At 46.7% G+C, this 27,500-nt stretch overlaps 2 protein-coding genes across 5 annotated transcripts in view; one reads left to right on the plus strand and one right to left on the minus strand.

Annotated features, from left to right (window-relative positions):
• The window catches only part of LOC126999573 (proton-coupled folate transporter-like), a 30,030-nt gene extending 28,256 nt beyond the window's left edge, over nt 1-1,774 (plus strand). The window contains exons 5-6 of the mRNA XM_050862342.1: nt 249-405; nt 972-1,774. Coding sequence (XP_050718299.1) covers nt 249-405; nt 972-1,338 — 524 coding nt within the window. The 3' untranslated portion in view covers nt 1,339-1,774. The remainder of the gene's footprint in view (nt 1-248; nt 406-971) is intronic.
• A 3,183-nt stretch (nt 1,775-4,957) lies between these two features.
• The window catches only part of LOC126999574 (tyrosine-protein kinase Abl-like), a 41,174-nt gene continuing 18,631 nt past the window's right edge, over nt 4,958-27,500 (minus strand). For 2 of the 4 annotated variants that reach the window (XM_050862346.1, XM_050862343.1), the window contains 12 exons: nt 23,277-23,575; nt 21,789-21,930; nt 21,079-21,236; nt 20,412-20,674; nt 17,288-17,459; nt 16,786-16,898; nt 16,068-16,210; nt 14,996-15,119; nt 14,354-14,524; nt 13,925-14,022; nt 11,637-11,814; nt 4,958-11,254 (listed from right to left, as the gene is read on the minus strand). In XM_050862346.1, the coding sequence (XP_050718303.1) occupies nt 8,290-11,254; nt 11,637-11,814; nt 13,925-14,022; nt 14,354-14,524; nt 14,996-15,119; nt 16,068-16,210; nt 16,786-16,898; nt 17,288-17,459; nt 20,412-20,674; nt 21,079-21,236; nt 21,789-21,930; nt 23,277-23,575 (4,826 nt within the window). In that variant the 3' untranslated portion in view covers nt 4,958-8,289. The remainder of the gene's footprint in view (nt 11,255-11,636; nt 11,815-13,924; nt 14,023-14,353; nt 14,525-14,995; nt 15,120-16,067; nt 16,211-16,785; nt 16,899-17,287; nt 17,460-20,411; nt 20,675-21,078; nt 21,237-21,788; nt 21,931-23,276; nt 23,576-27,500) is intronic. The other 2 variants (XM_050862345.1, XM_050862344.1) reach the window with 2 other exon arrangements.

Raw genomic sequence — 27,500 nt, forward strand, 5'->3', positions numbered from 1 at the left:
AAGTGACTCTCATCTCATTTTGCCTTGGTACAGAGTGTCAATGAAGCCAATTTCTCTGGGCGACACTTTCTCTCTTGATCGATTGACATTTACCGTTTTTCTGCATCGCGTCCACTTTTTCTTCCTAAATATGGGTATGAGGGTAACCTGTGCTAGGGATGCTGGTTACTGCTTCTGCTACTACTACTACTGTTGCTTATGTCACAGTTCCTCGGCCACACCACTAAGAGATTTATTTGTGTCCTCAGGCAAGGTATCGGCCGTCCTGGGAGCTCTGGATGGGCTTATGCCGATGATCAGCTTCCCGCTTTACACGGCCGTCTACTACTCCACCATCGAGGTCTTCCCGGGGGCCCAGTTTTTCTTCGGAGCGGCGGCGAACATTCTCATGGCACTGATCTTCATGTGAGCTCATTTCTGTATACATATTGATGTCCCGTGTCTCTCAGGGCAGGAACTATTTGCTTGGAACTATTCGGGAGGTTGCTATTCACACATACAGTTCTCCAGGCCATTGGTGAACCTTCTCATGGCACTGATCTTCATGTGAGCTCATTTTTGTATTTATTTTGTATTTTTCGTATTTGTCTTGTGTCTCTCAAGCTAGGAACTATTGTCTTATATGGGACTATTTATAAGGTTGCGATTTACAGATGCAGATTTTTAGGGCATTGGCGAACCTCTTCAGTTTATAGTGAGCAATTTATAGACCATGAGCAATTTGTAGAGGCAGTGATTAGCAGGCTTTTTCCTTTTCTCTTTATGTATCTATTTGTTTATTTTCATTTTTTTCTTGCCCTTGAGTAAAAAAAGTGTAGTTGGTCATCCCATAGACAGAGTACGATGTTAGAATTCTCATATAGACAGAGTGTGACAGCTGGAACCATAACTGAGTTTATCCTTCCTTAAACAGACCATAACAGCCTCCGTCCTTCCTTAAACAGACACTAACCGAATCCCTCTTCCTTCAGCTTCATCATGGTGTCGGATCGCAGCGAACAGTACAGCGTCGAGGATGCCGTGGTACCAGCTCCCGAGGGCCCGGTCAAGGAGAAAAGTCTGGTCATGCGCAAGGACTCCCGTTGGCTGTATGACGAGGATAGCAACAACAAGATCCGCCTGGCTACCATCCTGCTCTCCACCCTCAACTTCTCCATCGAGGTCCCCATGATAGAGATGTCGCTGGGGAAGCCACTCGAGACCATTCAGGAGGAGCCGGAGGAAGAGGAGAAGGAGGATGAGGAGGCAGGGCAGCAGGAGACGCAGAGTTCAGCCCCGGTCGAAGGTCAGGTCGCAGCCTCGTATGATAATGTTGCATATATCACCGACGGGAAATAGACATGGTAGTGGGTGTGAAGGGGGCGTTGGTGGGTGATTGTGGTGTGTTAGGCTGTCTGTATACACTTCTCTGATCAGTACTAAGAAGGATTGAGGTATTGTTCGCTTTAGAAGAAGTATGACCTATAGAATGTCTGATTATAACCCTTTCTTGACATAATTTAACACCCTCTCAATTCTTCTGACCCAAGTTGAGGTCATGTTCACTATGAGAGAGGTATAACCCAAAGAAATTCTAGTTATAACCCTTTTTTGACTTAATTCTAATACCTCAAGTGTCCTGATCCAAGTACTGGTTATAATGGTGTGTACAAATGTCAAACACACCCCTGGGTAGCTCTGCATGTGTGTATATAGCTTGCAGGGGCTGTAGGGAAGGCCACCTCATGTATAGTTCAGTCTAGAGAGAGGACAAGACCCTGTGTAGCATATATATATAGATATATATATATATATATATATATATATAATATATATATATATATATATATATATATATATATATATATATATATATATATATATATATATATATATATATATATATATATATATATATATATATATATATATATATATATATATATATATATATATATTCTCTCTCTCAGCTAGATAACTGTTAGTTGTTGGTATGGGAACACTGTTAGTCCTCTCTTGTGTAGCCTGAGAGGATGAGGTTCATTCAGCTGTCCATTCTTGCTAGCCCTGATAAAGAAATTAGTATGAAATAGGAAGGTATGAAGCACTAAAGTCATGATTAAGGACATATATTAACCTGTATTTGGACTGGTTTATCATCATACATAAGCCCAGTTTTCCAGAGTAACTTCTTCCTGCTTCTGACTGTATTGGCAGGTATGAACAGGCAAGTCTCCATTAACTCAGCATCTTACATATCAGAGCACAACACTTCATTAAGGACTTATATCAACCTTTATTTTGACTTCATCATCATACGTAAGCCCAGTTTTCCAGAGCAACTTTTTTTCTGATTCTAACTGTAATGGAAGGCATGAATGGGTAGACCTCCCTCTCTTGGCATCTTATATCAGGGCGGGCACAACACATGATTAAGGACTTATATCAACCTTTATTTCGACATACGTTCGTCATTCGTAATTCCAATTTGCCAGAGTAAATTTTTTCTCTGATTCTAACTGTAATGGCAGGCATGAACAAGCAAACCTCCCTTCCTTGGCATCTTATATCAGGGCACAATACTTACCCTTCTGCTGTAGCGTCTCATGAGGAGCAGTGTGTTTTGTGTGTAGAAAGTAAGGCAAGTAAGTGAGCATTTCCATGTCAATAGGAATCCCAAACCCTGGCTCTTTGGCTTCGGTTGGGCTGTTAGTGCGTTAGTGTACATATATACTGGCTGGTCATCTTAGGTTAGTGCTAGTGTTGCAGTGTTAAGGTGTTGGTGAGGACAAAGCTTAGTGTGTGAATGCCAAGTATGAGAGGAATGTGTGGGGTAAGGTTAAGGTTTCGGTTGCTGTCGTGGGTGTGTCTTGTGTTGATGTGATGCCAGGTATGTGAGGAAGGATCATGTGGGTTTTGGTTGAAAATGTTGTGGGTGTGTCTAGGGTTGATGGGATGAAGTTGTTGATGTCTGATGAGGAGCCGTTTGTTCTGTCAGACTTTGATGTTTTGTAATTCCATCTGCCTGCGTGTGTGTGTGTGTGTGTGTGTGTGTGTGTGTGTGTGTGTGTGTGTGTGTGTGTGTGTGTGTGTGTGTGTATATACCAGTGCTATTGATAAGTGTTACGTAGCTTCACACAGTCACTTGAATATACTATTGGTATGAATAATAGGCTTAGTGTAACTTGGAATTCAAATATCCAATAATTTTATGTGGAATAGTTGGCAAGGAAAACATTCTAGTGTCTGTGAGCTGGATAGATGGAGCAGAACACGTTGGCAGGACATGGCTGTGACTTGTCTAATAGGTGATCGAGGGCAGCGTCTGTCGTACATTACCCATGGCCCCACAGGTTGACATTCAGGTGTGCAGTCCAGTCAGCGGTGAATTCCAGAGGCTGAAGACTATAGGTCAAGAGGGTGGGGAGCGGGAGCCAAGGACAAGAGGCTTGCCATAGTGATGATAGGAGGGCCATCACTAGGCTGACTTTGGCATCTGTAGGCATCTTTTGGTTATTATTATGTCATATCTGTTCACACTGTTGACGTACTACTACCTACCTCTTTGTTGCTTAAACTCTGGCACAGGTTAAGATTTTCCAGTTTCTATGGAGCTGCTGCTTTTTCCTGCAGATTGCACTGAGGTCCCTTGATTAAACCATGACATTTCATACTTGACATTCAGAGGTTTTTGTGTCTCGAGTATAAATTCCATGGTGGTGTTCATTGTTATGTGTGTGGTGGCACATCACCTCAGCGAGGGCAGCTTAGGTGGACTTATAATGTTGCAAGTCAGGGTCAGTGGGATGTGGTAGTTTTCTTTTTTAATATTCTAGATATTGTCAACTTTGCAGAGTCACTGGCGGTTTTGGTGATGGCCCACGAGCCCCTGCACGGCACAAGGGGGCCAAGCCTTCACTCCAGGGCTCCTGGGCCAAGGTGCAGGTGTATGAGGTTTACTGGATTAAACAGTACAGTCTGTTCATGCATGTGAAGAGGACATTGATATCCTGAAAAATTTCACATACCTTTGTAGTGTGGTGGAGAACAGCGGCATGTCTCGTCAAGAAGTCTTACAGCAGATTGGCCTACAGTGTTATGGACTCACCCAGCTGAGTAATCATTGATTTGACACAAAGTCATTTCAGGGATATCTCATGATTCTGCGTAGGCAAAGATATCGATCAGCTTCTTCGAGTCACTATTCAGTGTCCATGTCTCACACAGAGTAAGACAGGGAGCACAAGCAACCTGAAGATCTGGATCTCTGTCCTTCCGCGCAGGTATCAAGAATACCATATACTCGTGCTGAGGGAATCCATAACACTGTATGTAGGCCAAGCCAAGGCACTGTAAGACTTCCTGACGAGACCGCCCATTGTCCTCCACAACGCTACCAAGGTATGTGTAATTTTCTGATATTAGTGTCCTCACCACAGGCATAAACAGACTGTACTGCCTCATCCAGTAAACCTCCAACACCTGTACCTTGGTCTTGGCCCAGGAGAACTGAAGGCTTCGCCTCCTCGCATGGTGCAAGGGCTCGTGAGCCATCACCGAACCTAGTATGTATGTATGTATGTATGTATGTATGTATATATATATATATATATATATATATATATATATATATATATATATATATATATATATATATATATATATATATATATATATATATATATATATATATATATATATATATATATATATATACCAGCCCACCACTGCTGAACCCAAGGCCTTGCAACAATACAGTCCACAAGTGTTATATATAGTTGTGTAAGAATGGAAGCCCCCGCGTGAAGTGGAATGTGTAGAGCCGTGCAGCAGTACTGAGACCTTCCACCCCACGCGGCAGGTTTCCGTTCAGTGTGGAGGTGCCAGAGACGCCTGAGTTGGAGTATTCTGCAGTGGGTCAAAATGTGTATGTACTTAATACAGTATGCAAAAATGTGTATGTAATAAAAATTCTATGTTCATGATTGTTTTGTTCCCCATCAGATGCAGGAACTTTTTATCAAAGCTGTACATTTTCTAGTTTCATTTATTTGATTATAATTAAATATTTCATAAAAATGTGAGTATACCATTGTTGGTACCAAAGACTGGAGGAAAGCATGATGAAAATAAATCACAGAATAATGGCAAATAATAAGTTATCAAAACAGTAGTTACTGCCCCCTCAAGCACAGACAGACAATAACAGGTTACACGAATCTTGTTTTGGCAATGTTTTGTCTCAGCCTGATCTTCTTCTCTTAGCTCAATGGACCCTTGACCACATGCCTGGCTATGTACAAGATGATATCCCAGCAACATATACTCTACACAAAGGTGTATATATAATATATTCATATATATATTTGACTACGGGATGAGAACAAAAGTCCTTTACAAAGTACCTCACTAGATCATCACTGAAGAGCCGTAGGAGCGGTGGTGGTACGTATGGTACAAAAGTGATGTTGTCTGTCGTAGCAAAACGCTGGAAAAGCCTCCCGACACATCCCTCCCTATCATCCCTCCCGGCCTGGAGTACAGGGACACCAGGCTCCCGGACAAGCCAGGTAAGTAAATCCTACACAATTTAGTCATCGGAATGGCTAGTGATCTAAGCTGCAATCAAAATAATAATTACTTGAATAAAAAGTTCACCATATTTGATTAAAAAATAAATAAAGGTGATTATATACAGGACTATGTTTAGGAGTATTGATAAAAAACTTTACAAATTACAAATAAAATCTATGTACAACCCTCCTACACAGTGATCCATTAAAAACCGACATGTACAAAAAAGTTAGGTCTGGATGAACACCTGCCACTGTTCTCCCTTTGTTCTGCCCACCAGCCCCAGAGGCGCTCTAGAGAGGTTTGTGTGCACACAACTAGTTCAAGAAATCCTTAAACATCTTACATGTTTACCATGAGAGGAACTTGACAACGTCAGGGTTACTGAAAATATAATGAAGCCTAGAGACCAATGTGCAAAACTTACAGGTTATAAAAACTGTTGTTGTTGGTTGTGGCCGTGTGTGAAACACGCCCTCGCCAGCGTGGAAGATGACGACAACACCTCACAGAACATTAGTAGTACTTATAGGAACACATACGCACTCAAGCATTTGGAGTCACATCTCCTCAAATACAAAGTAATGTTCATGGCCACTAACATTTTCCGGCCTAAAGTTGTTGCGCCATCTGGAGGACTCTTATTAGTGGACTCTCCTTTACATATGCCTCACTTTCCAATATGGAAAGCTGTAGTCACTCACTGACAAGAGGAACATGTCAGTATTGTTAATTATCTTCAGTGGAAAGACTCGTTCCTTCATTAAAAATGCCATGTCATCAATGTGATCCTTGAGTGAACTCATTTAAATAGATAAAAACATTCAAGTTATAATCTCCAGCAATGACAAGGCCTGCCAGGCTCTGCCACAGCACCCCGTGTGAGAGGAGCGGCCCTCGCCAACAGACAAGACAGCTGCACCTTGGAAAATCAAGGCATGACTTCAAACAAGTGGTTGGAGGCTCCTCTGCTCCAGGGGTGAGGCGGGGACAATGGAACACTTCTCTGGGGAGGCCAGCAGTGAGGGAGAGTCCAGACACCACTCTTGTGATGCTGACCCAAGCTATTCATGGAAACCTCAGGGAAAACAAGAGTATCACAGGTCACACAAGCGTCTGGCTGTGTCTGTCGCCAGCGTGGTGTGGCCGTGCCGCCAACGCAGTAAGTACGTGGCAGTCGTGTCAACTTTGGACGCACATTGAGATACTTTTCAGCGGGACAAATACAAAAAATTGTCAACACCTCATCAGGAACAGGAAGAAGGGAGGCCCGGGACGACACACACACACTATTCTGTACACAGACACACGTACACGCACGCACGCACCCGGCGGATGACGCTACTCACTGAAAACATTAACTCATAAATTACATCCACAATGTTTCCAATACCCCATGAGCAGACATGAATGAGGGTGAGTGAAATGAGCAAAGGTCGCTGTGTGGGTGAGTGTGAAAGGGAAAAGAATAATGAGTGAATGAGCAGCCGGAAAGGTCACACCGGCGAGGGATTCCAAAGTGAAGGCCTTCAAACTAAACACACACACACACACACACACACACACACACACACACACACACACACACACACACACACACACACACACTGTTTCCACTGCAAATGTCTTTTCACCAGCTAACACTACTTGGCAAGTCCTCTCAAAAATTAGCATTAGAAAGCATTCGCAACCAACAGAACAATTCACACACTGACCACACACTGCACAGATCTGCTCCACCAGCTGCCACTACACTCACAGAACCCTAACTGATGCTGACTGATAATCTCCTGAATGAACCATAATCCCTTCTGTATATTCCAGCAGCCTATTTCACGAGTACTTGTTCAACTGCCCAGGGCCCATCAACGCTGCCGTGACGAAGGGGAGAAAGTCTGCCAAGATTTATAAAACTAGAATGGACCCTAAGAAGACTGCCCTGCAAGACACAACGCCGCCCTGCACCGCCCCCCTGCACCAACCCAACCCAGGAAGTAAGCACCTTGTAAAAAAAAGGAAAAAAATTTTGACACCAGTGCTGCCCCCAGAGCCACCACCCTCACAGCAGCAATACATCACAAGACTAGTATTCATATCAAAACAGCAGCGCGCTTCACCGTCCGGCAAGCTATGGATGGGATGATCCACATGACTCAGGCGCTTGCTGGCTGCCATTCTTCTTGCTTGCTGTCCCTCCAGGCGCATGCCCCCTATAGCTACTCTCCACCCGGCCCACACTCCCAAGAGGTGGTTAGTCTACCCTTCACATGCAAGAAAAAGCTGCCACGCCACGGAGCTCCAAGCTGTTTACAAAATGCACGTCCCGTCCCTCGCAGTGAGCCCGTTCAGCGGGATTACACCACGCAACTGTCATTAGTACATGTATACACAGGATCCACGGCGCGAGTGGACGCACACACACACACTCATGCGCGCTGGTCAATGTACAAAACACCTTCCTGGAAGAGGCAAAAGATGGGTTCCTAAGTCCTCGTGAGCAATCAAAATATGTAGTTAAACTTGTAGAACGCAAAAAATTAATTAAAAATGTACACCAACGTGGGCCGAGGTGTGCCTGCCCAGGGAGGCACCTCAACACCTAAATGCAAGAGTTGCGTCCATGTCATACAAAATTACTTGAGAATCGCCTCCACCGCCGGTCCAGGTCCTGCCCACCCTTAAGTAACAGAGCACCAGCGGACACCCAGCGCCCCGCCCCCTCCAGCGGCCGGCGTGCTAGCGCTGCAGGGCGGCGCCAATGTCCCTGAGGCCCGCCTCCACCTCCAGAAACAGCTTGTCATTGTGCTCCACGGCCCGGCCGCCGGCGCTGCGCAGCTGGCGGGCCTGCAGCTCCAGGCGGCCAAGCAGCTCCCGTAGGTGGAAGCGACTCTGGGGCGGTAGGGCATCCACACAGCCACCACATGCCCGGTGGAAGGCCGACACTCGCTGGGCCACCTGGATGCAAGCCGCCACCGTGGCCGGGGACCCCTGGCACCGCAGCCCACACACGGCCGCCTCTGCCGCCTGGCCCTGCTCCTGCAAGGCGGCCTTCTCTGAGGAGGGAGGGGAGGAGGGGGCACCTGGTGGTGGGGGGCTGCTGGTGGTGGTGGTGGTGCCAGAAGTGGTGGTGGCTGTAGTATAAGCAGCAGGTGTTGAGGAGTTGTTGGTGGTGGTGGTGGAAGCGCCAGCACTGGTTGTTGCAGCAGTGGTGGTGGTGGTTGCTGTGGTGGTGGAAGCAGCTATGGAGGTGGTTGAGGAGATGATGGAGGTGGCGGTTGAGGCGGTGGTAGGGCTGGATGGCTCCTTGCTGGGCGGCCTGGCCTCCACCGCCTCCTTCTTGAGGGTGAGCACAGGCACGGGCGGCGGCCGGATGATGGAGGGCGTGGCGTAGATCCCCGCTGGCTTAGGGGGCGGTGGCTTAACTCCAGTGGGCGGCGGGGGCAGCTTGAAGGTCTTCCCAACAGGCTTGACGGGGACACAGGGCTTCCCGTCAACTGGCCGGGGCTCAGACTCCCCCCCGCCACCCCCCACGGGAGGCCAGGTCCTCTTCTCTAGCCTCCCCACCTTGCCATCCTCCTCAGGGGTCCTGCCTGGCGCTGGGGCCGGGGGTTCAGGATTGGAGTCCTTGGGGGCGCGGGGCAGCTCAGGCCTCTTGTATATCCCCGGGGCATACTTGGGGCTGGTCTGGTTGGGGTCTGGCCTTGGCGGGGGCTTGTCACCTGCTGCGTCCTGCTTCTCCCAGAGCTTCTTGAGGCTGCTGATGCTGCTGGAGCTGAACCGTTTGGCTTCCTCCTCCTCCCCCACCGACACTGCCTTCAGGCTCTCCCCACTTGGCCCCAGCCTCAGCCCCCCATCCCCCCCGCCACTCATGCTGGACACACTCTCAGTCATGGGGTCTGGCCGCCCTGCACCACCACCCACACCCTCGCCCTCTGCACAGACGTCCTCTGCCCGGGGGTCCCCAGCCAAGCCATTCTGCTGCTGTTCTTGCTGCTGCTGCTGGTGCTGGGGTTCCTTCTGGGCGGTGGTGCCTGGCGCCTCCTCTGTGGCGGGGGCATCTGGTTCCCGCACCAGGTTGGTCTTCCTCAGCCCTGCCCGCACGTCCATGAGGGCGCTGTGGGGGTCCGGGGCCTCTGAGCCAGGGCCGTCCTCCCTGGCGGGCCCAGTGCAGGCCGGCTCTGTCTTCCTGAGGGTTGGCTTGAAGTAAATCTTGCGGTGCTCACGCTCACCGGGGCTCTTCTCAAAGGGGCTCTTCACCTTCTTCAGGTTTGCCTTGAACGCTGGACGGTCGCCACTCTCCTGCAGGCCAGCGGGCTCATCTGGGGCGGGGCCGCCATTGTCCAGGTGCAGCGGCGGCGGAGGCGGTGGCTCTGCTATCCTGCCACCCTTCTGCCGCAGGCTCTCAAATAGTTCAGAGACCAGCTGGACGGCCGGGTCCTTCTGGGTGGGGCCGGGGGGCGCCTCCCCCGCCAGGGCATTGCTCTCCTCTTCTTTCAGCTCCGCCACCAGCTTCAGCTCCAGCCCCTCCTTGGCCGGGGGGCCAGGGGGGGCCGGCCGAGGCTCCTCCTCCTCCATGCTGCCGTCCCGGGAAACAAGGGAGGCTGCATCCACTGAGGGAGGGCTGCCCCCCCCGGGGGTGTGGCCCCCCTCACCAGCAGGGGAGGATGGGGTCTGCTGGCCCTCTGTGTCTGCTGAGGATGAGCCGGGACTCTTGGCAGGTGCTGGCCCAGGCCGGGGCCGCCCCTTGGGGCCCGCTGGGGCAGGGCGAGGGGACAGGTTCTCCGTTGAGCGCACACTGTCACAGGAGTCTGAGGACTGGTCCCGGTGTCTCAGGCTGACCCCAAACCTGGCAGCAGGACTGGCCTCCCCGGGGGGCGGGGCTTCCCCGTCCACTGCAGCCTCCAGGCTGGGTTTGGCCCTCAGCGGCGGCCGGTCAGGCTCTGCGTCCCTCAGCCGCCAGCGTGTCACGCTGAGTGTTGGTCGCTCCACTCGCGGGGACTCCCCGCCCTCCTCCTCCACTGGGGCGGCCACACGCTGGGGGCTGGCCACTGGAATGTCTCCTCGCCGCCGGGTGCGGGGCGAGGGGGCGGGCCGTGGCACCGGCCGCCGCCGGGCCTCAGGGGAGCAGCCCGGTGGAGGAGGGAACTCTACCCCACTGGGAGCGGCCAGGCCTCCCGGCACCTCCTCCATGAAGTCCTCTGGGGGCGGTGGCAGGTCAGACGGCGGCGGTGGGAACTCTAGGTCTGCCAGGCTGGGTTCCTTGGCACGGCGGTCCCCTCGGGGCAGCTGGGGCCGGGGGCTGAGCCGGGTGATGATGGGGGACTGGGGGGGAAAGCCCCCCTGGGTTGAGTTACTTCTGATCATGGCTAAACCACCCTTCTCCTCCCCCTCCCCCTCCCCTGCCTCCTCTCCCTCCCCCCCCTGGGTGTGGTCCTGGGGGGCCAGGTCCTCAGCGGGGGGCGGCACCCCTTGGGACAGACCACTCTGCCGCAGGGACTCCAGGTAGGCCCCTATTCTGGCACCCTTGGGCAGTGTGCCGTAGCGGTTGATGGCGCGCTTCACATTGTGCACCTCCAGCGCCGCCACCGTCAAGTGGCGGCCGCCACCGCCCAGGCCGCCACTCTGGCTCTCACATTTCTCCAGGCGGCCGCGGCGGAGGCGATCTCCCTTGGGGTCCCTCATGCCCACTGAAGGCTTTTGTCTGTGGGGAGGACAAAAAGGGTAAGCTGGGTGGAGGTCAGAGTCAAGGGCAGGAGCTGTGCCACACCCAGTGACCTGCACCCTCAGCTCCCCCCGCCTTATATAAAGTCACTCTCTCAGTTCCCCCAGCCTTATAAAGTCACTCTCAGCTCTCCAAGCCTTCCTTATATAAAGTCACTGTCTCAGCTCCCCCTGCCTTATATAAAGTCACTCTCTCAGCTCCCCCAGCCTTATATAAAGTCACTCTCTCAGCTCCCCCCGCCTTATATGAAGTCACTCTCAGCTCTCCAAGCCTTCCTTATATAAAGTCACTGTCTCAGCTCCCCCTGCCTTATATAAAGTCACTCTCAACTCCCCCTCCTTATATAAAGTCCCTGCCTTACCTGAAGGACTGTAGATGTGGTGGTTCCACCCTGAAGGTGGAGTGTGTGGAGGGCAGCCCCTGGGTGGCTGGCAGGGACTGGGCGCCTGAGTCCTCGGTGTCTGGCGTGCGTTCCCTCAGCTCACTCTCACTCTCTGCGTCGTTGCTGCTGGCCAGGTCCGCCAGGTCCCTCTGGATGCCTGTACAGCACACACACACACACACACACACACTGACTTAACAACATTCACTAAACACAACACTTGTAGATTTCATAATAAAAAAGTGAGATGTGGAACTTTATACATTCTGTAGTAGTAGTAATTGATATTTGATAAATGTTAATTCTTATGTTTATGTAATGCCCCATGACTACTGTAAATAATGGAAAAAGACGCAATAAACCTCTTTAAATTGACCAAGTGAAATCATCGAGTCTCACTTCATGACACACTGAGACACTGTCAGACACACTGGACCCAAGACAAGTAACACACACCCAGGAGGCAACACATTGACCCATGAATGTGTCACCACCAACAACACACAAGTTAGGAAACCAAGGAGGAAACCAGAAGCTGAAAACACCACAAAGACAAACAGCGAAGCCAAGCACAGTTATCAAAGCAGACATCACATTGCAGGGAGTGAGGGAGGGAGGGAGGGAGGGAGAGGAAAGGGAAAGGAGGGAAGGGAGGGATGGAGGGAGGCTAAATAACTGTAGTTTCGTATGTGACTGAAAACACCACCACAGGGTATAGCTAACTCATTAACCCCTCCGCTGCGATTGGCATGGATTTGGCTTTCACTAGTAGCCTGGTAACTTATAGTCCTGGGTCTTTCTCTTCCTCTGTGGTGGATAGTGGAGTGTTTCCCATGTGGTATTGGTATGCTAGATATCCCCTCCCAAGGTGCAGGACTTCACATTTTTCTTAATTAAATTGTAGCAGCCATTTTTTGTTCCATTCCTGTAGCTTGGTGAAGTCTTCTTGTAGGAAATCCACAGTCAAGGGATTAATGGAATGGTTTTGAAGTGCAAGCAAGGTTACTGACAACAGGATTCAGGTGGATTGAAAAGCTATAAAAAACAAGACTTGCTCATCTGATCCGTTAGTCCAACACAGTAAGCCGCTGCCTGACCCCATGATGCTGTAGTGAGGGGGTGACCCTTCCCACACCCTCAGCCATGCACGCCCCACCCACCCAACTGCACACAGCCTTTGTACATGGTTTGCTTCACTCTCCAAAGCATTCTCAACTTTACACTAGTATGCCTGAGGGAAGGGAATTGCATGCTGTCCATTGAGAAGCATATTATTTGTCTCATAAAAGTAAAGTCTGTAAATCACAAACCACAGGATTATAAAGAATGAATGCACTGCGACTTTTAGCCAAACCTACGCCTGTACTTCCCTATACATACAATAAACTCAAGGGAAGCGTATGTTTGCTAACCTATACTTCCCTATACATACAATAAACTCAAGGGAAGCGTATGTTTGCTAACCTATACTTCCCTATACATACAATAAACTCAAGGGAAGCGTATGTTTACTAACCTATACTTCCCTATACGTACAATAAACACAAGGGGAGTGTGTGTTTGCTAATTTGTGTGCACTGTTCCGATCAGCATTCACAAAAATATACTCTTGAAAACTGAGCAGAGCAACAACGATACAAATGCTTGCAGAATAGAATGATTAGCTTTCTTTATTTCAACTGCAGTCTTATATCTCAGCTTCATTTTTCCAGAGTATTTCCTCATGAAGATCAATAATGGTAAGAGTGCAGGCTGGCAGATCTTCCCTCCTCCTCCTCCATCATGTTTAACACAAGATTTCCCCATGAGAATAAATGAAATTGGATGGTCTATGAGGTATTTCCAACTATTTCTGCCCCTTGCCTAAGCTTCTCTAGTGCCCAATACTACCCAATCTTCCCCTAACACAGTATATGCAGAGCTGTTCCTAAACCCACAAAATCACCCTACATCTCACTACTTAATTCATGCGCTCCAACTATGTCCCTTGCCTCAATCTTTCTTATGTCCTATGTTGCCAAAACCTCCCCTGTAGAGTATATGCAGGGCCTCTCCTACACCCATAACAACACACTAGATCTCACTACCAGTCATACAGTGCCTTGTTAATCTCCATGTCCAGCAAACTTTATTCTCAGCCTCCTCTACAGCAGTCCAAACTTGACCTGAATAATGTACCTCCCACCTCAAACTGTCCCTCAGAAAGCAGAAGCAGAGAGAGACAGCAAGAAGGCAGAGAGGAAAGGACAGGGACAAGGACCGGATACCTTCAAAGATTTTGTCTATACCATTGAATTCATTGAGGTCATCCGCTGCGCCCCCGCCAGGAAGGTCTTGGTCGGTGCACGTGCTGTCCCTGAACGAGCTGGGGAGGAAGGGAAGGGAGGTTATGGTCAAGGATATCACTAGCGTCAGACATTTTTAATCACCTGCAGAACAAAGGCTTTTTTTCAATCCTTTCTCCAATACTTGATGTGAAATAATGTGATTCTCCTTATAATGCATCACTAATAATGTATGTATTGAATGTAGTTTTAAGAGAGAATAAATTATAATACTGTGCCTGTCAAGAAGGGTATAGATCGACTGGCATTTCTCAAGCCTTATCAATACAAGGAAAATATTGAATAGGGAAAACTTATCAGGTGACTCTGCATATAAAGAGACACAAGATTAGAACATAAGCCTTCCCTCACCTGGTCCTCTTAGGTGGTGCTGGAGCCTGCTTGCCCTTCTTGTTGGTGGCGCGGCGGAGCTGGACAACGGTTGAGCGCGCCGACAGGATGCCCGGGCTGGGTCGCACGTCCCTGGGAAGGCTGGGGCTGCTGCTTTCATCCACGGTGTTGTGCTTGTTCTTGTTGCTGCGTCTGGGGAGGAGAGGAAGGGTCAGGTTAACCCGTCCGCTATGATTGGGATGAGTGGAATGGTCTAAAGGAGGAGACTGTGGTGGCAGCAAGTGAGTGGAGAGCAAATGAGGGAGAGATTGGACAAATAGAGACAAGGAGACAGGACTATCCCAGCTTAACTCATGCCCTGGAAATCACAAATAGGTAAACACACACACACACACACACACATGCACACACATACACAAAAAGAGTTCAGACGAGGGAAATTGTGAGTGAAGCAAAGCACAGGAATGAAGAAAGAACAGAGTCAGAAAAGGAGAGTTTTTTTTCTGGTGAGTGAAAAATGAGTGATGAAGAGGTGGTGGATCAAGAAGAGGGAAGAGGAGGAGAACAAGTAAAAAGCAACAACAATAGGGAAGAGAAGAAGGGAGAGAAAAAGCTTAGGTTAATGTGCACAACAGACTTATAGCGAAATGAAGATGGACTCACTGCCTGGCCGAGGAGGTTCTGGGGCTGGTGGGGAGCTGGTCCTCGCCGCCCCAGGGTTGGTGCGGCCCCGAGGGAGTGCCCCGGACCTTCCTGCCACCCCCGGCCGCCAGCTGCTGCTCAACCTCTGCACGGAAAAACACAAAAATGCCATAAATAAACGATCGCACACACGCCAAACACAGGAAGTCTATGGGCATAAAATCGTACACTAAATAATCCTGAATTACAGTTATACTAATCCTACAGAGCTAAGGGTCAGATGTATAATATAAACCACAGGAAATAGATATATGCAAATGAAGGGACCTGGGTTAGTTTGTCATGGGTGAAGGGCAGGGTTGGGTGAGGTCATGATGTGGAGGTGTGCGATGTGTGGTGTGATGTGAAATATGGAGTTAGGGGTGGGGTAGGTTAGGTTGTGTAATGTGGTGTGGTGTGGTACAGATATTCCTACATAACAAAGTACAGAAGTGAGGAAGCCTAAGGCCACAAAATCACACACTAAATGATCCTAAATGACAGCTATACAGGTCCTACACAGCCAAGGATCATGAGGTGTATAATATAAACAATAAGGAATAGATATACCATTCCTGTACGGCACATACTGTAGCAACCAGGAAATCCATGGGTTAAAAATGACACACTAAATGATCATGGATTACAGCTATACATGTCCTACACAGCCAAGGGTCACGAGATGTATAATATTACCATAGTGGGATAAATACATCATTCATACACCACAGAATACATAACAGTAGTTGGCTTTTACAAAACTTGCCTTTCCCTGCACATCCAAGAAAGAAGGAAAAAGAAAGAAAAACTGAATAACAAATGGAGGCAACACAAAGAAAAATAAATTAAAACGTAAAGAAATTTTGTGAGATATTTTGTGATTTATTTAGTTCAGGTCCTTTTTTTTAGCAACAGGAGGCAGGTCAAGGGGAATAACAAACAGAAAACAACAGCAAAAAAAGTCAACCCACTATACGCCACTTCAACAAAAGAGAACAGAACCACAAGAGGTCAAAAGAGACATCAATTTCGCGTGAACATAAAAATCTCGCACCCTCAGTGATGGAAGTCTCCTGGAACATGGTCTCCAGTGCGTGGTGGATGTGGGAGAAGGTCGGGCGGTCTCCAGGGCTCCACAACCAACACTGCTTCATCAGCTCGTACACACGCACCGGACACCCTTGAGGACAGTCCATCCTGCAAGCAAGAGAGAGGGGGTTACTAGTTATAATTTAATCCAAAGGCCAAAAAGGAGATGACTCAGGTGCTCATGAGTGTTTTTTTAAGGTTCATGGTACAGAAGAAGGCTCATACCACCAGGGCCATGAAATTACCCCTGGAAATGCCCACAACTATGAAAGCCTTGTCAAATGTGTAATTCCTTAAGTTCATGGTACAGAAGAAGGGTCAGACTACCACCAGGGCCATAAAACTACCCCTGGAAATGCCCACAACTGCTATGAAAGCCTCGTCAAATGTGTGCTTCCTTAGGTACATGGTACAGAAGATGGGGCAAACTACCACCAGAGTCATAAAACTACCTCTGGAAATGACCATAACTTATGAATGCCTTGTAGAATATGTGTACTTGGGTGCCAAACTGTTTAAGACTACGGCCCTAAATTCGACTAACAGCACTCACTCATACAGGAAGCAAAGTACTGTTACACTATACGCCCTCAGTCTATAACATAATACACAAAGACATGCTCACTTAACTCTTAGTAGCTTTTAAAAGGATCAGTTACAATACAAATCCAGCCCTGCCTCACCTGTATCCAGACTCCAGCAGGTGATACACATTGGTAAGGTCAACTCCAGGGTATGGTGAGACGCCGTAGGTGGCAAACTCCCACAGAAGAATGCCGAACGCCCAAACGTCAGACTGGAAAGGGGGTAACGGAGGGGTGAGGTGCGGGAAGGGCTGGTGAAGGTGTGGTTTTGAGTTGAATAGTGCTGTTGATAATCTTTCTTTTTTATTATTTATGTGTTCACTCTGAACTTCACTCTCTCTCCTTCCCTTTGGTAGAGAACTTATTATAGGCAAGGTGATGTGCTAAGATAGGCTACAATGCACTTTAGATACAAGAAAAAATATATAGCAAAAATAAGGCACTGTTGATAACCTTTCTTTCTCATTCACTCCATAAGCAAGACCCTCCAGCAAGATTTAAATAGCAATAATAATGATAAGATATACAACTGTTAACCTCTCTCTCTCTCTTTCTTTCACATTCACTCCAGTCACTCCTCACTTCACTCTCTCTCCCTTACCTTAGTGGAAAACTTATTATAGGCAAGACCCTCCGGCGCAGTCCACTTGATGGGGAACTTGGCGCCGGCATGTGCAGTATAGGTGTCGTCCCTCATGAGCCGCGCCAGGCCAAAGTCGGCGACCTTCACCAGATGGTTCTCCCCCACCAGGCAGTTACGCGCCGCCAAGTCCCTGGAAGTGATGAGGCTTAGTTAGCTTGTCATGGGTAAAGGGTAGGAATGGGTGGGGTCATGATGGGGGAGGTGTGCAATGTGGTGTGGTGTGAAGAAGGGTCAGACTACCACCAGGGTCATAAAACAAGTCCCTGGAAATGATGAGGCTTGGTTAGTTTGTCATGGGGGAAGGGTAGGGTTGGGTGGGGTCATGATGGGGGAGGTGTGCAATGTGGTGTGGTGTGAAGAAGGGTCAGACTACCACCAGGGTCATAAAACTACCCCTGTAAATACCCACAACTCCTATGAAAGCCTTATCAAATGTGTGATTCTTTAGGTTCACGGGTAGGTTAAGTCAGGTTGTGGTGATGTGCAATAAGGAGTTTTAAGGGCAGCATGGGCCAAGCAAGTCATATACCACAGACGTCACAATAAATGAAGTTTGCCTGTGCTACTAACGGACTGGGGTCGTCAAAAAGGCCCCTCGAGAAAGTGTACGAGCGCTGGAGCCACCACATAGAAAAGGAAAGAAAGAAAAAAAAAAAGAAAACAAGGTGGGTTTAAATCAGGTTTTGTCAGGTGTGTGGTGGACATAATTAATTTGGGTTTTAAGAAGGAAAAAAATAACAGAGCGAGTTAGACCTGTCACTCCTGAAGGCTTGTAAGAAAAATAAATGGGTGGGTGAAGGGAAGGCGGGGGCAACCTTACTACAGTCGTCCCTCAAATAGTACGGTTTCCAATAGTTCGGCTTCGGTTTTATACAGATTGTCATGGAAGATCTTTTAGGATTTTTAAATTTCCTGCTCATTGGGATATTTAAAAATCCTTAAAAATCTTCCGAGAAAATCCACATAAAACCAAAACCGAACTCTTGGAAACCGTACTATTTGAGGGACGGCTGTATATATATTGCTCTCTATTACCTCGGAACACTCTTAGAACTTTACATAATTATCACATATCACAGTGTCGGTAAATTTTCCGTGTCCCTTGCGGTAAAAAAATATAAATAAATAAATAAAAAAAAAATCAAATAATGGAACTCCAACCGTCTTTCTCGTTTATTAATATCCACGTCATTCATTATTCTAACTTTTTTTTCTAATGTAATAAGTTTGGTGAATAGGAGTGATGTTATTATTAGACTTCTGGTAACTGTAATGTGGATAGGCCTATGGTAATGATCTCTCTCTCTCTCTCTCTCTCTCTCTCTCAATAATCCTCTGACCCTATACAAAAACTTACTCTGTGGGTCTCAAGTTCTCAATGCTACTCAGTCCCTCCTCCTCCTCCTCCTCCTCCTCCTCCTCCTCCTCCTGGAACATTCCTCTCCCTGCTCCCTAGATCACTCTCCAGTATCAGGTTTCCTTCCCTCCCTAAAGCTAATATAGTGTTTCTCTCCCTCTCCTGTTCCTCCTCCAGTCTGGGTCATCCTTTCTAAGACCTGGATAGCTTGTCTTCTCCCCTCTCCCTCCATACTTCCTTCCCTCTCTCTCTCTCTCCTTCCTTCCTTCCTCTTCGATAAGCATTCTAATACCTGTCTGTCTTCCTTCCTTCCTTCCCCTAATTGATAAGCTTTCTACTACCTGTCTGTCTACCTTCCTTTCTTCCTTCCATCCCCTATTTAGTAAGCCTTCTACTACCTGTCTGTCTACCTTCCTTCCTTCCTTCCTTCCTTCCCCTAACTCATTGGTTCCCAACCTGGGGGTAAATTACCCCCTGGGGGTAATTTAGCAATTTTTCGGGGGTAATGGAGGGGTGACAGAAAAATGTTAAGAATTCTGAAAATCAAGTAAGCATTGGTATTAGGATTAATGTTAACTTAGTCTTAGTATTTTAAGTTGTAAAGTAAACCTATTATAAGTAAGTAACAAAGCTAAACCAAATAACAATAAATATAAAAAACTAATATACAGTATTAGAAAAGAAAAAATATATAGCACTTTCAACCACGAAGCCAAGAATTCCTCAACTAGCTTCAAATATGCAACTCCAACCATCTCACTGATGCTCTTGACAAAGAAATTATCTCTAGTGTTTTATATAAATGTTGACAACATTTTGTGAAAGGGGTAACATGCTTAATGTGGCATGCTAAATTGGGTAACAAGCTGAAAAAGGTTGGGAACCACTGCCCTAACTGATAAGCCTTCTACTACCGGTCTGTCTATCTTCCTTCCTTCCTTCCTTCCTTCCCTCCCCTCTTAGCTAAGCCTACCTGTTCTGTTCCTTTTTCCTTCATTGAGTGTGTAGCATTAACTTGTCATTTAGAGGTGAATAATATATATGGTTACTCTCTCCCTCTCTCTCTTTTTCCCTCTCCCTCCTTTACATTTTTCCTTCTCCTTCTTCACATTTTACAGATACAGAGACAGACTGAACACTAGGTAAACAGGGTGGTGCAAAAAAATCTTCCCTGTCTTTCCTTTTTACAAATACAAAGACAGACTGAACACTTGAAAAACAGGGTGATGCAAAAAATTTCTTCCCTCCCTTTCCTTTTTAGAGATACAAAGACAGATTGAACACTTGAAAAACAGAGTGATGCAAAAAATTTCTTCCCTCCCTTTCCTTTTTAGAGATACAAAGACAGATTGAACACTTGAAAAACAGGGTGATGCAAAAATTTTCTTCCCTCCCTTTCCTTTTTAGAGATACAAAGACAGACTGAACACTTGAAAAACAGGGTGATGCAAAAATTTTCTTCCCTCCCTTTCCTTTTTAGAGATACAAAGACAGATTGAACACTTGAAAAACAGGGTGATGCAAAAAACTCTTCCCTTTCTTTCCTCTTCTGAGATATGAAAACAGACACTTGAAAAAAAAAGGGTGCCACGAAAATTTCATCCCTCCCTTACCTTTTAAAAGATATCAAAACAAAAAACAGACTAAACAGGTCATGAAAAAAAAATACCCCTCAGAAAACACCTGTGACCTGACCTGCCCCCCTCCACCCCCACCCCTCGTTACCTGTGGATAAAGTTCCGCTCCTCCAGGTACTCCATGGCAGAGGCGACCTGGGTAGCCATGTAGAGCAGCACGACCTCGTTGACCTCCTCATGGCTACAGACCCGCAGGTAGTCTAGCAGGTTGCCTCGGGTCATGAACTCTGTCACAATGTAGAAGGGCGGCTCCCGGGTACACACGCCCAACAGCTGTACAAGGTTAGGGTGCTTCATGGCCTTCATAATTGCGGCTTCCTCCAGGAAGTCCTTCAGGGCCATGGTGTCCTCCTGAGGGTGAAGGTGGTGGTGGTGGTGGTGGTGGTGGTGGTGAAGTTAGGTTAGGTTAGGTAGTAGTAGTAGGTTAAGTTAGGTTAGTTGTAGTGGTAGTAGTAGTGGTAGTGGTGGTGGTGGTGGTAGTAGTAGTAGTAGTAGTAGTAGTAGTAGTAGTAGTAGTAGTAGTAGTAGTAGTAGTATCCTAAATCACATTATAAAACCCTTAATCTATAGTTCTTTCCCCTAATTGCATCCTGACTCCTATAATGACATCCTTAACATACCCTAGTTCATTATTATTATTATTTTATTACTATTACTAACAGAATGAGTGGCCAGAAGAGAGAATCAACTACTACTACTACTACTTCTACTTCTGCCAATCCTTCCAGCCCTTACAATCCTCTTGGGATGCTCACCTTGAGGGTCTTCACCGCCACGCAAATGTTGTATCTCTTCCACAGGGCCTCGTACACGTCGCCATACTGCCCGCCACCCAGCTTGTGCTTCATGGCAATGTCCGTGCGCTCTATCTCCCACTCGTCAGGCTCTGTGGGGTGAGGAGAGGGCACGATGTCTGAAATGCGTGGCGTTGTCGGAAATACCCTGCGTGTGTGATAGCAGCTACCCAGGGATGGCCCGGGCAGCGGCTACCACACATTGGGGCATTTCACAACAACGCAACATCTTATAGTGAAAACGTGGCTATGGGTTTAGGGCATAGTGTTAAATCTGTTGCTGGGAAAAATGGGGAAACTGACCTATTTTGAATCACTGCACTATCTTATAGTAAAATTGAGGTTCAGGATTCATCCCATGTCATAATTGCATAACTGTCGCTGGAAAAACACGTGAAAATCTGTGAATTTTGAAACAACTCAACATCTCATAGTGACAACATTGCTAACAATTTATTTTAAGTCACCTCAGCATCCAGTGTCAAGACATTTTCACCATACCAAACACACACACACACATATACAACCCCACACATGCACACACAGACTCTTCACTTCACCACCCAGTTTCAAGACATTATTTCCCAGACACACGCCCCAACACACACACACAAACACATGCACCACCTCCTCCTCCTCCTCCTCCCCCTCCCTTTCCCCTTCCCACGTACCAGGAGTGAGGCCAAACACAGTGGGCTTGTTCCTCTTGGGCGCAGGGTAGAGGAGCTGTGTGATGAGGCCGTCTGCATGCTGGGAGTGATGGTGAACCAGCTCGGCCAGCGTGTTGAAGCGAAACTCCGATGAGACGTACAGCTGTAAAAGTATGGTTAGATTAGGCTGTGTTGTGGTGAATGAGGGTTACGTAGCAGAGGTTAAAGGGGTGTAGCTAGTGTCATAAGAAGGACTAAGGGAACACAGTACAGTTAGCATGTTGAAATGAAGCTCAGATTAAATGTACAGCTGTGGGGGGAAGGTTAGGTTAGGTTAGGCTGTGTTGTGGTGAATGAGGGTTGCGTAGCAGAGGTTAAACGGGTATAGCTAGTGTTGTAAGAAGGAACAGGGGAACACAGTATAGGTAGTGTGTTGATATGAAGCTCAGATTAAACGTACAGCTGTGGGGGAAAGGCTAGGTTAGGTTAGGGGCTGTGTTGTGGTGTGTGAGGGCTCTTTAGCGGAGGTTTAGGAGATGTAGGGCGCATGTCGTAATAAGGTTTAAGGGACTGATGTGGCCAAGACTATTAATCCCACATTGTGAACGGTGATTTTGCTAGTCATTTCAAAGGAGTACAATAGGTTACGTAATTCACCGGCAACATAAATAAGCCGCACAAGTCATTCTTCATACTCTTCGGAAAATCGAGAAAAACTGGTCCATTTTCTTGGGCTAATGATATAAGCAATGTAAAGACCAATATATAACCTCATCAATGCTATATGGATGAGGGATTTCTTAACACAGAGCCTCAGAAAACTCACCTATTATCTCTACAAGCCTTTATATAGATACTACCCTCTCAAACCCTTCCCAAAAGAGCTCCTCAAACAGTGAGTATACAGTACCTTGGAGCCACACAAAACCCATCTATTATCTCTGCAAGACTATATAGACACTAGCCTTTCTAACCAACCCCCAAAGAGCTCCTATGACATTAAAAACCTCTTACTTTTGCAAGCCTTTCTATATAATTCCCAGCCTTTTTAACCCTTCCCAAAAACCTCCTCAAACAGCCAGTCTCTGCAAGACTTTATATACACACTAGCCTTTCTAACCAACCCCCAAAGAGCTCCTATGACATTAAAAACAACCTCTTACCTTTGCAAGCCTTTCTATAGTTCCTTACCTTTCTAAACCCTCAAAGAGCTCCTCAAACAGTCAGTCAATAGTACCTTGGAGCCCCACAAAATCCATTATATTATCTCAGCAAGCCTTCCTATAGTCACTAGCCTCTCTAAAAGCCCCTCCAGAGAGCTCCTATAACACAAATCCAACCTATTAACACTGCGAATCTTTCTATAGTTCCTGACCCTTTCTAACCCCACTAAAAGACCTCCTCAAACAGCTACAAAACCTACCTATTATCCCTACAAGCCTTTCTACATAATTCCCAGCCTCTCTGACCCATCCCAAAAGAACCCCTCATACAGCCACTCTACATTACCTTTGAGCTGTCATCCTCATTGATCCTGTAGTGGTAGACTCTCCCATTGTACCTCAGGGATATGGAGCGCTGGCCCGGCGAGCTCTCAGACTCCCTCACCAGGAAGGATCCATTGATGCCCGAGGAGAGGAGGTACTCAGCCGTGTTGCGCGAAATGGGTCCGTGGTACCAGGAGTGCTTCTCGAGGGAATTGACGGGGGTGATGTAGTTGGATGGCACCCACCCCACCTCGCCAGACCCAGCATGCGCCTCACACCACTCTCCAGACTTGTTGTAGCTCAGCACGCGCACCTGTTCACCTGTGGAGGGAGACGAGTGAGTATGGGGTGCGTCCTGACCCTGTACTGTATGTTATCACCCCCTGTTTGGTTGTAATGGGACAGAGGGTGTGGCTTGGAGGCATACTGAGACCTTGAGTGTTTCTGGCTATTCATTACTGCCTATCATGTGTTCCTGTACCCTGTTTGCTTGAGGAGGAAGGGATGGGTGAGTATGGGGTGTTCCCTGACCCTGTACTGTATGTTGTCACCCCCTCTTTGATTGTATGGGGAGAGAGGGTGTGTGAGGGAGGCATACTGAGACCTTGAGTGTTTCTGGCTACATCTCACTGCCTATCCTGTGTTTGAAGATGCCTTACACAATGACAATAACATAACATACACAACATACATAAATTTTTACTCCATGTCTGTAGAAAATTAAAATGGCCCTTATTTTCAAACATTCTCCTAATGGTATGGAAGCTCACCTCCTCTGTGAAGAAGAAGAAGATGAAAATGAAAAAGAGGAAAATGAAGACGAGGAAAATGAAGAGATGTGTCAGGAATTATTTTGCTGGAGTGTTGCTGTAAGGACGTTAAACAAAAAGAAGAAGAAGAAGAATGGGAAGATGAAGAAGAAGAAGAAAAAGAAGAGGAAGAAGAAGAAAATAAAGAATGTGTCAGGAATTAGCTTGGCAGTGTTGCTATTAGTACATCAAACAAAAAGAAGAAGAACAGATGTGTCAGGAATTAGCTTGCCAGTGTGTTGCAAGTATAAAGTGCGGGTCTGTCTTTGTTGTTGTGCTCTTAAAGTAGATCACCCACACCTCTGCCAGCAAAGACAACAGCTGCAATAGGTGATACTACTACAGGGCAGGGAGTAAGGACCTCAGCCAGTGACTCCATACCAAACACAGGAGCAGCAACAGAGGGAGAGAGAGAAAGATAGTTTAGCAAGAGGAGACAGATACATGATTACTACTACAGGGCAGGGCGTAAAAACCTCAGCCAGTGACTCCATACCAAACACAGGAGTAGCAACAGAGGGAGAGAGAGAAAGATAGTTTAGCAAGAGAAGGAGACAGATACATGATTACTACTACAGGGCAGGGCGTAAAAACCTCAGCCAGTGACTCCATACCAAACACAGGAGTAGCAACAGAGGGAGAGAGAGAGTGACAGTTTAGCAAGAGAAGGAGACAGATACATGATTACTGATACAAGGCAGGGCATAAAAACCTCAGCCAGTTGCCCAATACAGGAATAGCGTCAAAGGGAACAGCTGATACGTAAATGAACAGAGGTATGTACGTCGGTCATATTAAATTAACAATGGGAAGCGCGAGATTGTGATTTATGATTCTAATTGTTCCGAGTATGAAAGAACACACACACACACACACACACACACACACACACACACTTATACAATTAGAAGCTGAAATAGGGAACATGTCTGAATACAAATAGGTAAATACACACACACACACACACACACACACACACACACACACACACACACACACACACACACACATACTTGCAGGGATGAAGATGACCATTTCAACGCACAAACACACACACACACAAACACACACAAGCACAAACAAACAAGCACTCAGCACAGAGGTGTATGTGTGTATGTATGTATGAGTGTGTGTGTATACATCTGAAAGCCAGCCAGCCAACCACCCAATCACAGAGAGAAAGCTCCTGGGACCATGTGTTGCTCTTAGCCAATCACAGCACTCCTTTCTAATGCTATCTGGCTTGTGATTGGACGCAGGATGGGACAGGCAACTATTAGGAGACATTCGCCCCCTTAATGAATGCAAGGAAGGGGGTGAGGGAAGGCATATTAGAGGAGGGTTTAGGGTTTGTTAGGTAGAAAAACCCAGTACCAGCGACAGACCAAATTTTTGCCACGATATAAACCCCCCAAGAAAAGATGATGCATAGACTGATCACAAATGCGTTGATATATGTTATGAAATGGTTTGCGTGAGTGATGATTTTTTCTCATAATTCTCGCTTAGAGGGGGCTTTAAAAAACATGATCCCCACAGCTACTGGGTTAATAGAGGTTGATAGAGGATATATTTGGTCAGGTTGAGACATAGACAGACATACACATAGTTAAATTAAATGGAAAATGGAAATAATAGTAATAGTATGATAGCTTAGTAGACTTGATAGATAGAGGTTGAATTAGGGCAGGCTGAGATAGAGAACGACAGATAGATAGAAGATAATGATTAAAATAGAACCAGAAAAGGAAAAGAAAGGAAGGAAGGAAGGAGGAGGAGAAATAAATAAAAGAAGGGAGAGAGAGAGAGGGAGGAAGAGGAGGAGATACTGGAGGAGAGGAAGGGAGGGAGAAAAGTTTTAAGTACAGGGGGGGGAGGGGGGGGAGAGAGAGAGAGAGAGAGAGAGAGAGAGAGAGAGAGAGAGAGAGAGAGAGAGAGAGAGAGAGAGAGAGAGAGAGAGAGAGAGAGAGAGAGAAGAGGAAAGTTAACCGCTGGGAGAAATTACAGACAGGTGTGTGTGTGTGTGTGTGTGTGTGTGTGTGTGTGGTGCATTAATAGACGAATCTCAAAACAGGAATAGATTTAATAAGAAAAAAAAATGTATTATTATCTTACATATGAATTGCCTTAGATAATACTACCCCCTAACACATTTATTATTTATGAGTGTTATCTTTGCTTATCTGTATCTATCTTAAGGACGAGGGGAAGGAAGGGTGAATTTAATGAGAGGAAGGAGTTTGATAATGATGATGATGATGATGATGATGATAATAATAGCAATAATAATAATAATAATAACAATAATAATAATAATAATAATAAAAAGGATGAAAAAGTAATGTTGGAAGAAGAAGAGGAAGAAGAAGAAGAGGAAGAAGGAAAAAAAGCAGGACGAGGAGGAGAAAAAGAAAACAAAGAAGGTGAGGAAGAAGAAGAAGAAGAAGAAGAAGAAGAAGAAGAAGAAGAAGAAGAAGAAGAAGAAGAAGAAGAAGAAGGAGAAAAAAGATGAAGGAGAAAAAGAAAAAGAAGAAAAGAGGAGAAGGAGCAGAAGAGGAGGTTATGGAAAACGAAGTAAAAATAATAATAAAAAAAGAAGAAAAAAACCCATCAGAGAGAGTGAAAGGAGAGGAGGAGGAGGAGGAGGAGGAGGAGGATTAGGCAAGGCAATGTCAGTGTGGGGGAGGCTGTGACGTTCCTGCCAACATGAAGCTTATGATCTCTCTCTCTCTCTCTCTCTCTCTCTCTCTCTCTCTCTCTGATTTTTTTCTTATCTTCACTTTGTCCTCCTCCTCCTCCTCCATTTCTTCTTCTTCTTCTTCTTCTTCTTCTTCTTCTTCTTCTTCTTCTTCTCCTCCAGATGTCAATTGATTTTTATGTAACAATGAGGAGGAGGAGGAGGAGGAGGAGGAGAGAACATTTGAAGAGCATCTCTCTCTCTCTCTCTCTCTCTCTCTCTCTCTCTCTCTCAACTCCTTTTTCTTTAAATCGACCTGTCTTGAGTGACACAGAGAGAGAGAGAGAGAGAGAGAGAGAGAGAGAGAGAGAGGTCAAGGTTGAGCAATCAGTCCCTGAATAACGCCATTTATTCATCGTTTGCGGCAAGGAGGAGGAGGAGGAGGAGGAAGAGGAGGACAAAATACGACGATTAAAGTTATGTGAAAGAAAAAGAGATGAAGGAAGGGAAGATGAAAATGAGGAGGAAGAGGAGGAAGAGGAGTGCGTGGGAGGAGTGACTTCGAAGGGATTTAGCGAGTAGTTTGAAAGTTGCCTCCTCCTTCTCCTCCTCCTCCTCTTCTTCCTCCTCCTGCCATGGGCTTTAAAGTGTGCACTGTAGTGTTGGACAAGGAGGGGACAGGAGGAGGAGGAGGAGGAGGAGAAAAGGGGGAAGAGTTGTGGCTGTGGTTAACTCCTCCTCCTCCTCCTCCTCCTCCTCC

The sequence above is a fragment of the Eriocheir sinensis genome, chromosome 16 (assembly GCF_024679095.1).
Source record: "Eriocheir sinensis breed Jianghai 21 chromosome 16, ASM2467909v1, whole genome shotgun sequence".
NCBI lineage: Eukaryota > Metazoa > Arthropoda > Malacostraca > Decapoda > Varunidae > Eriocheir > Eriocheir sinensis.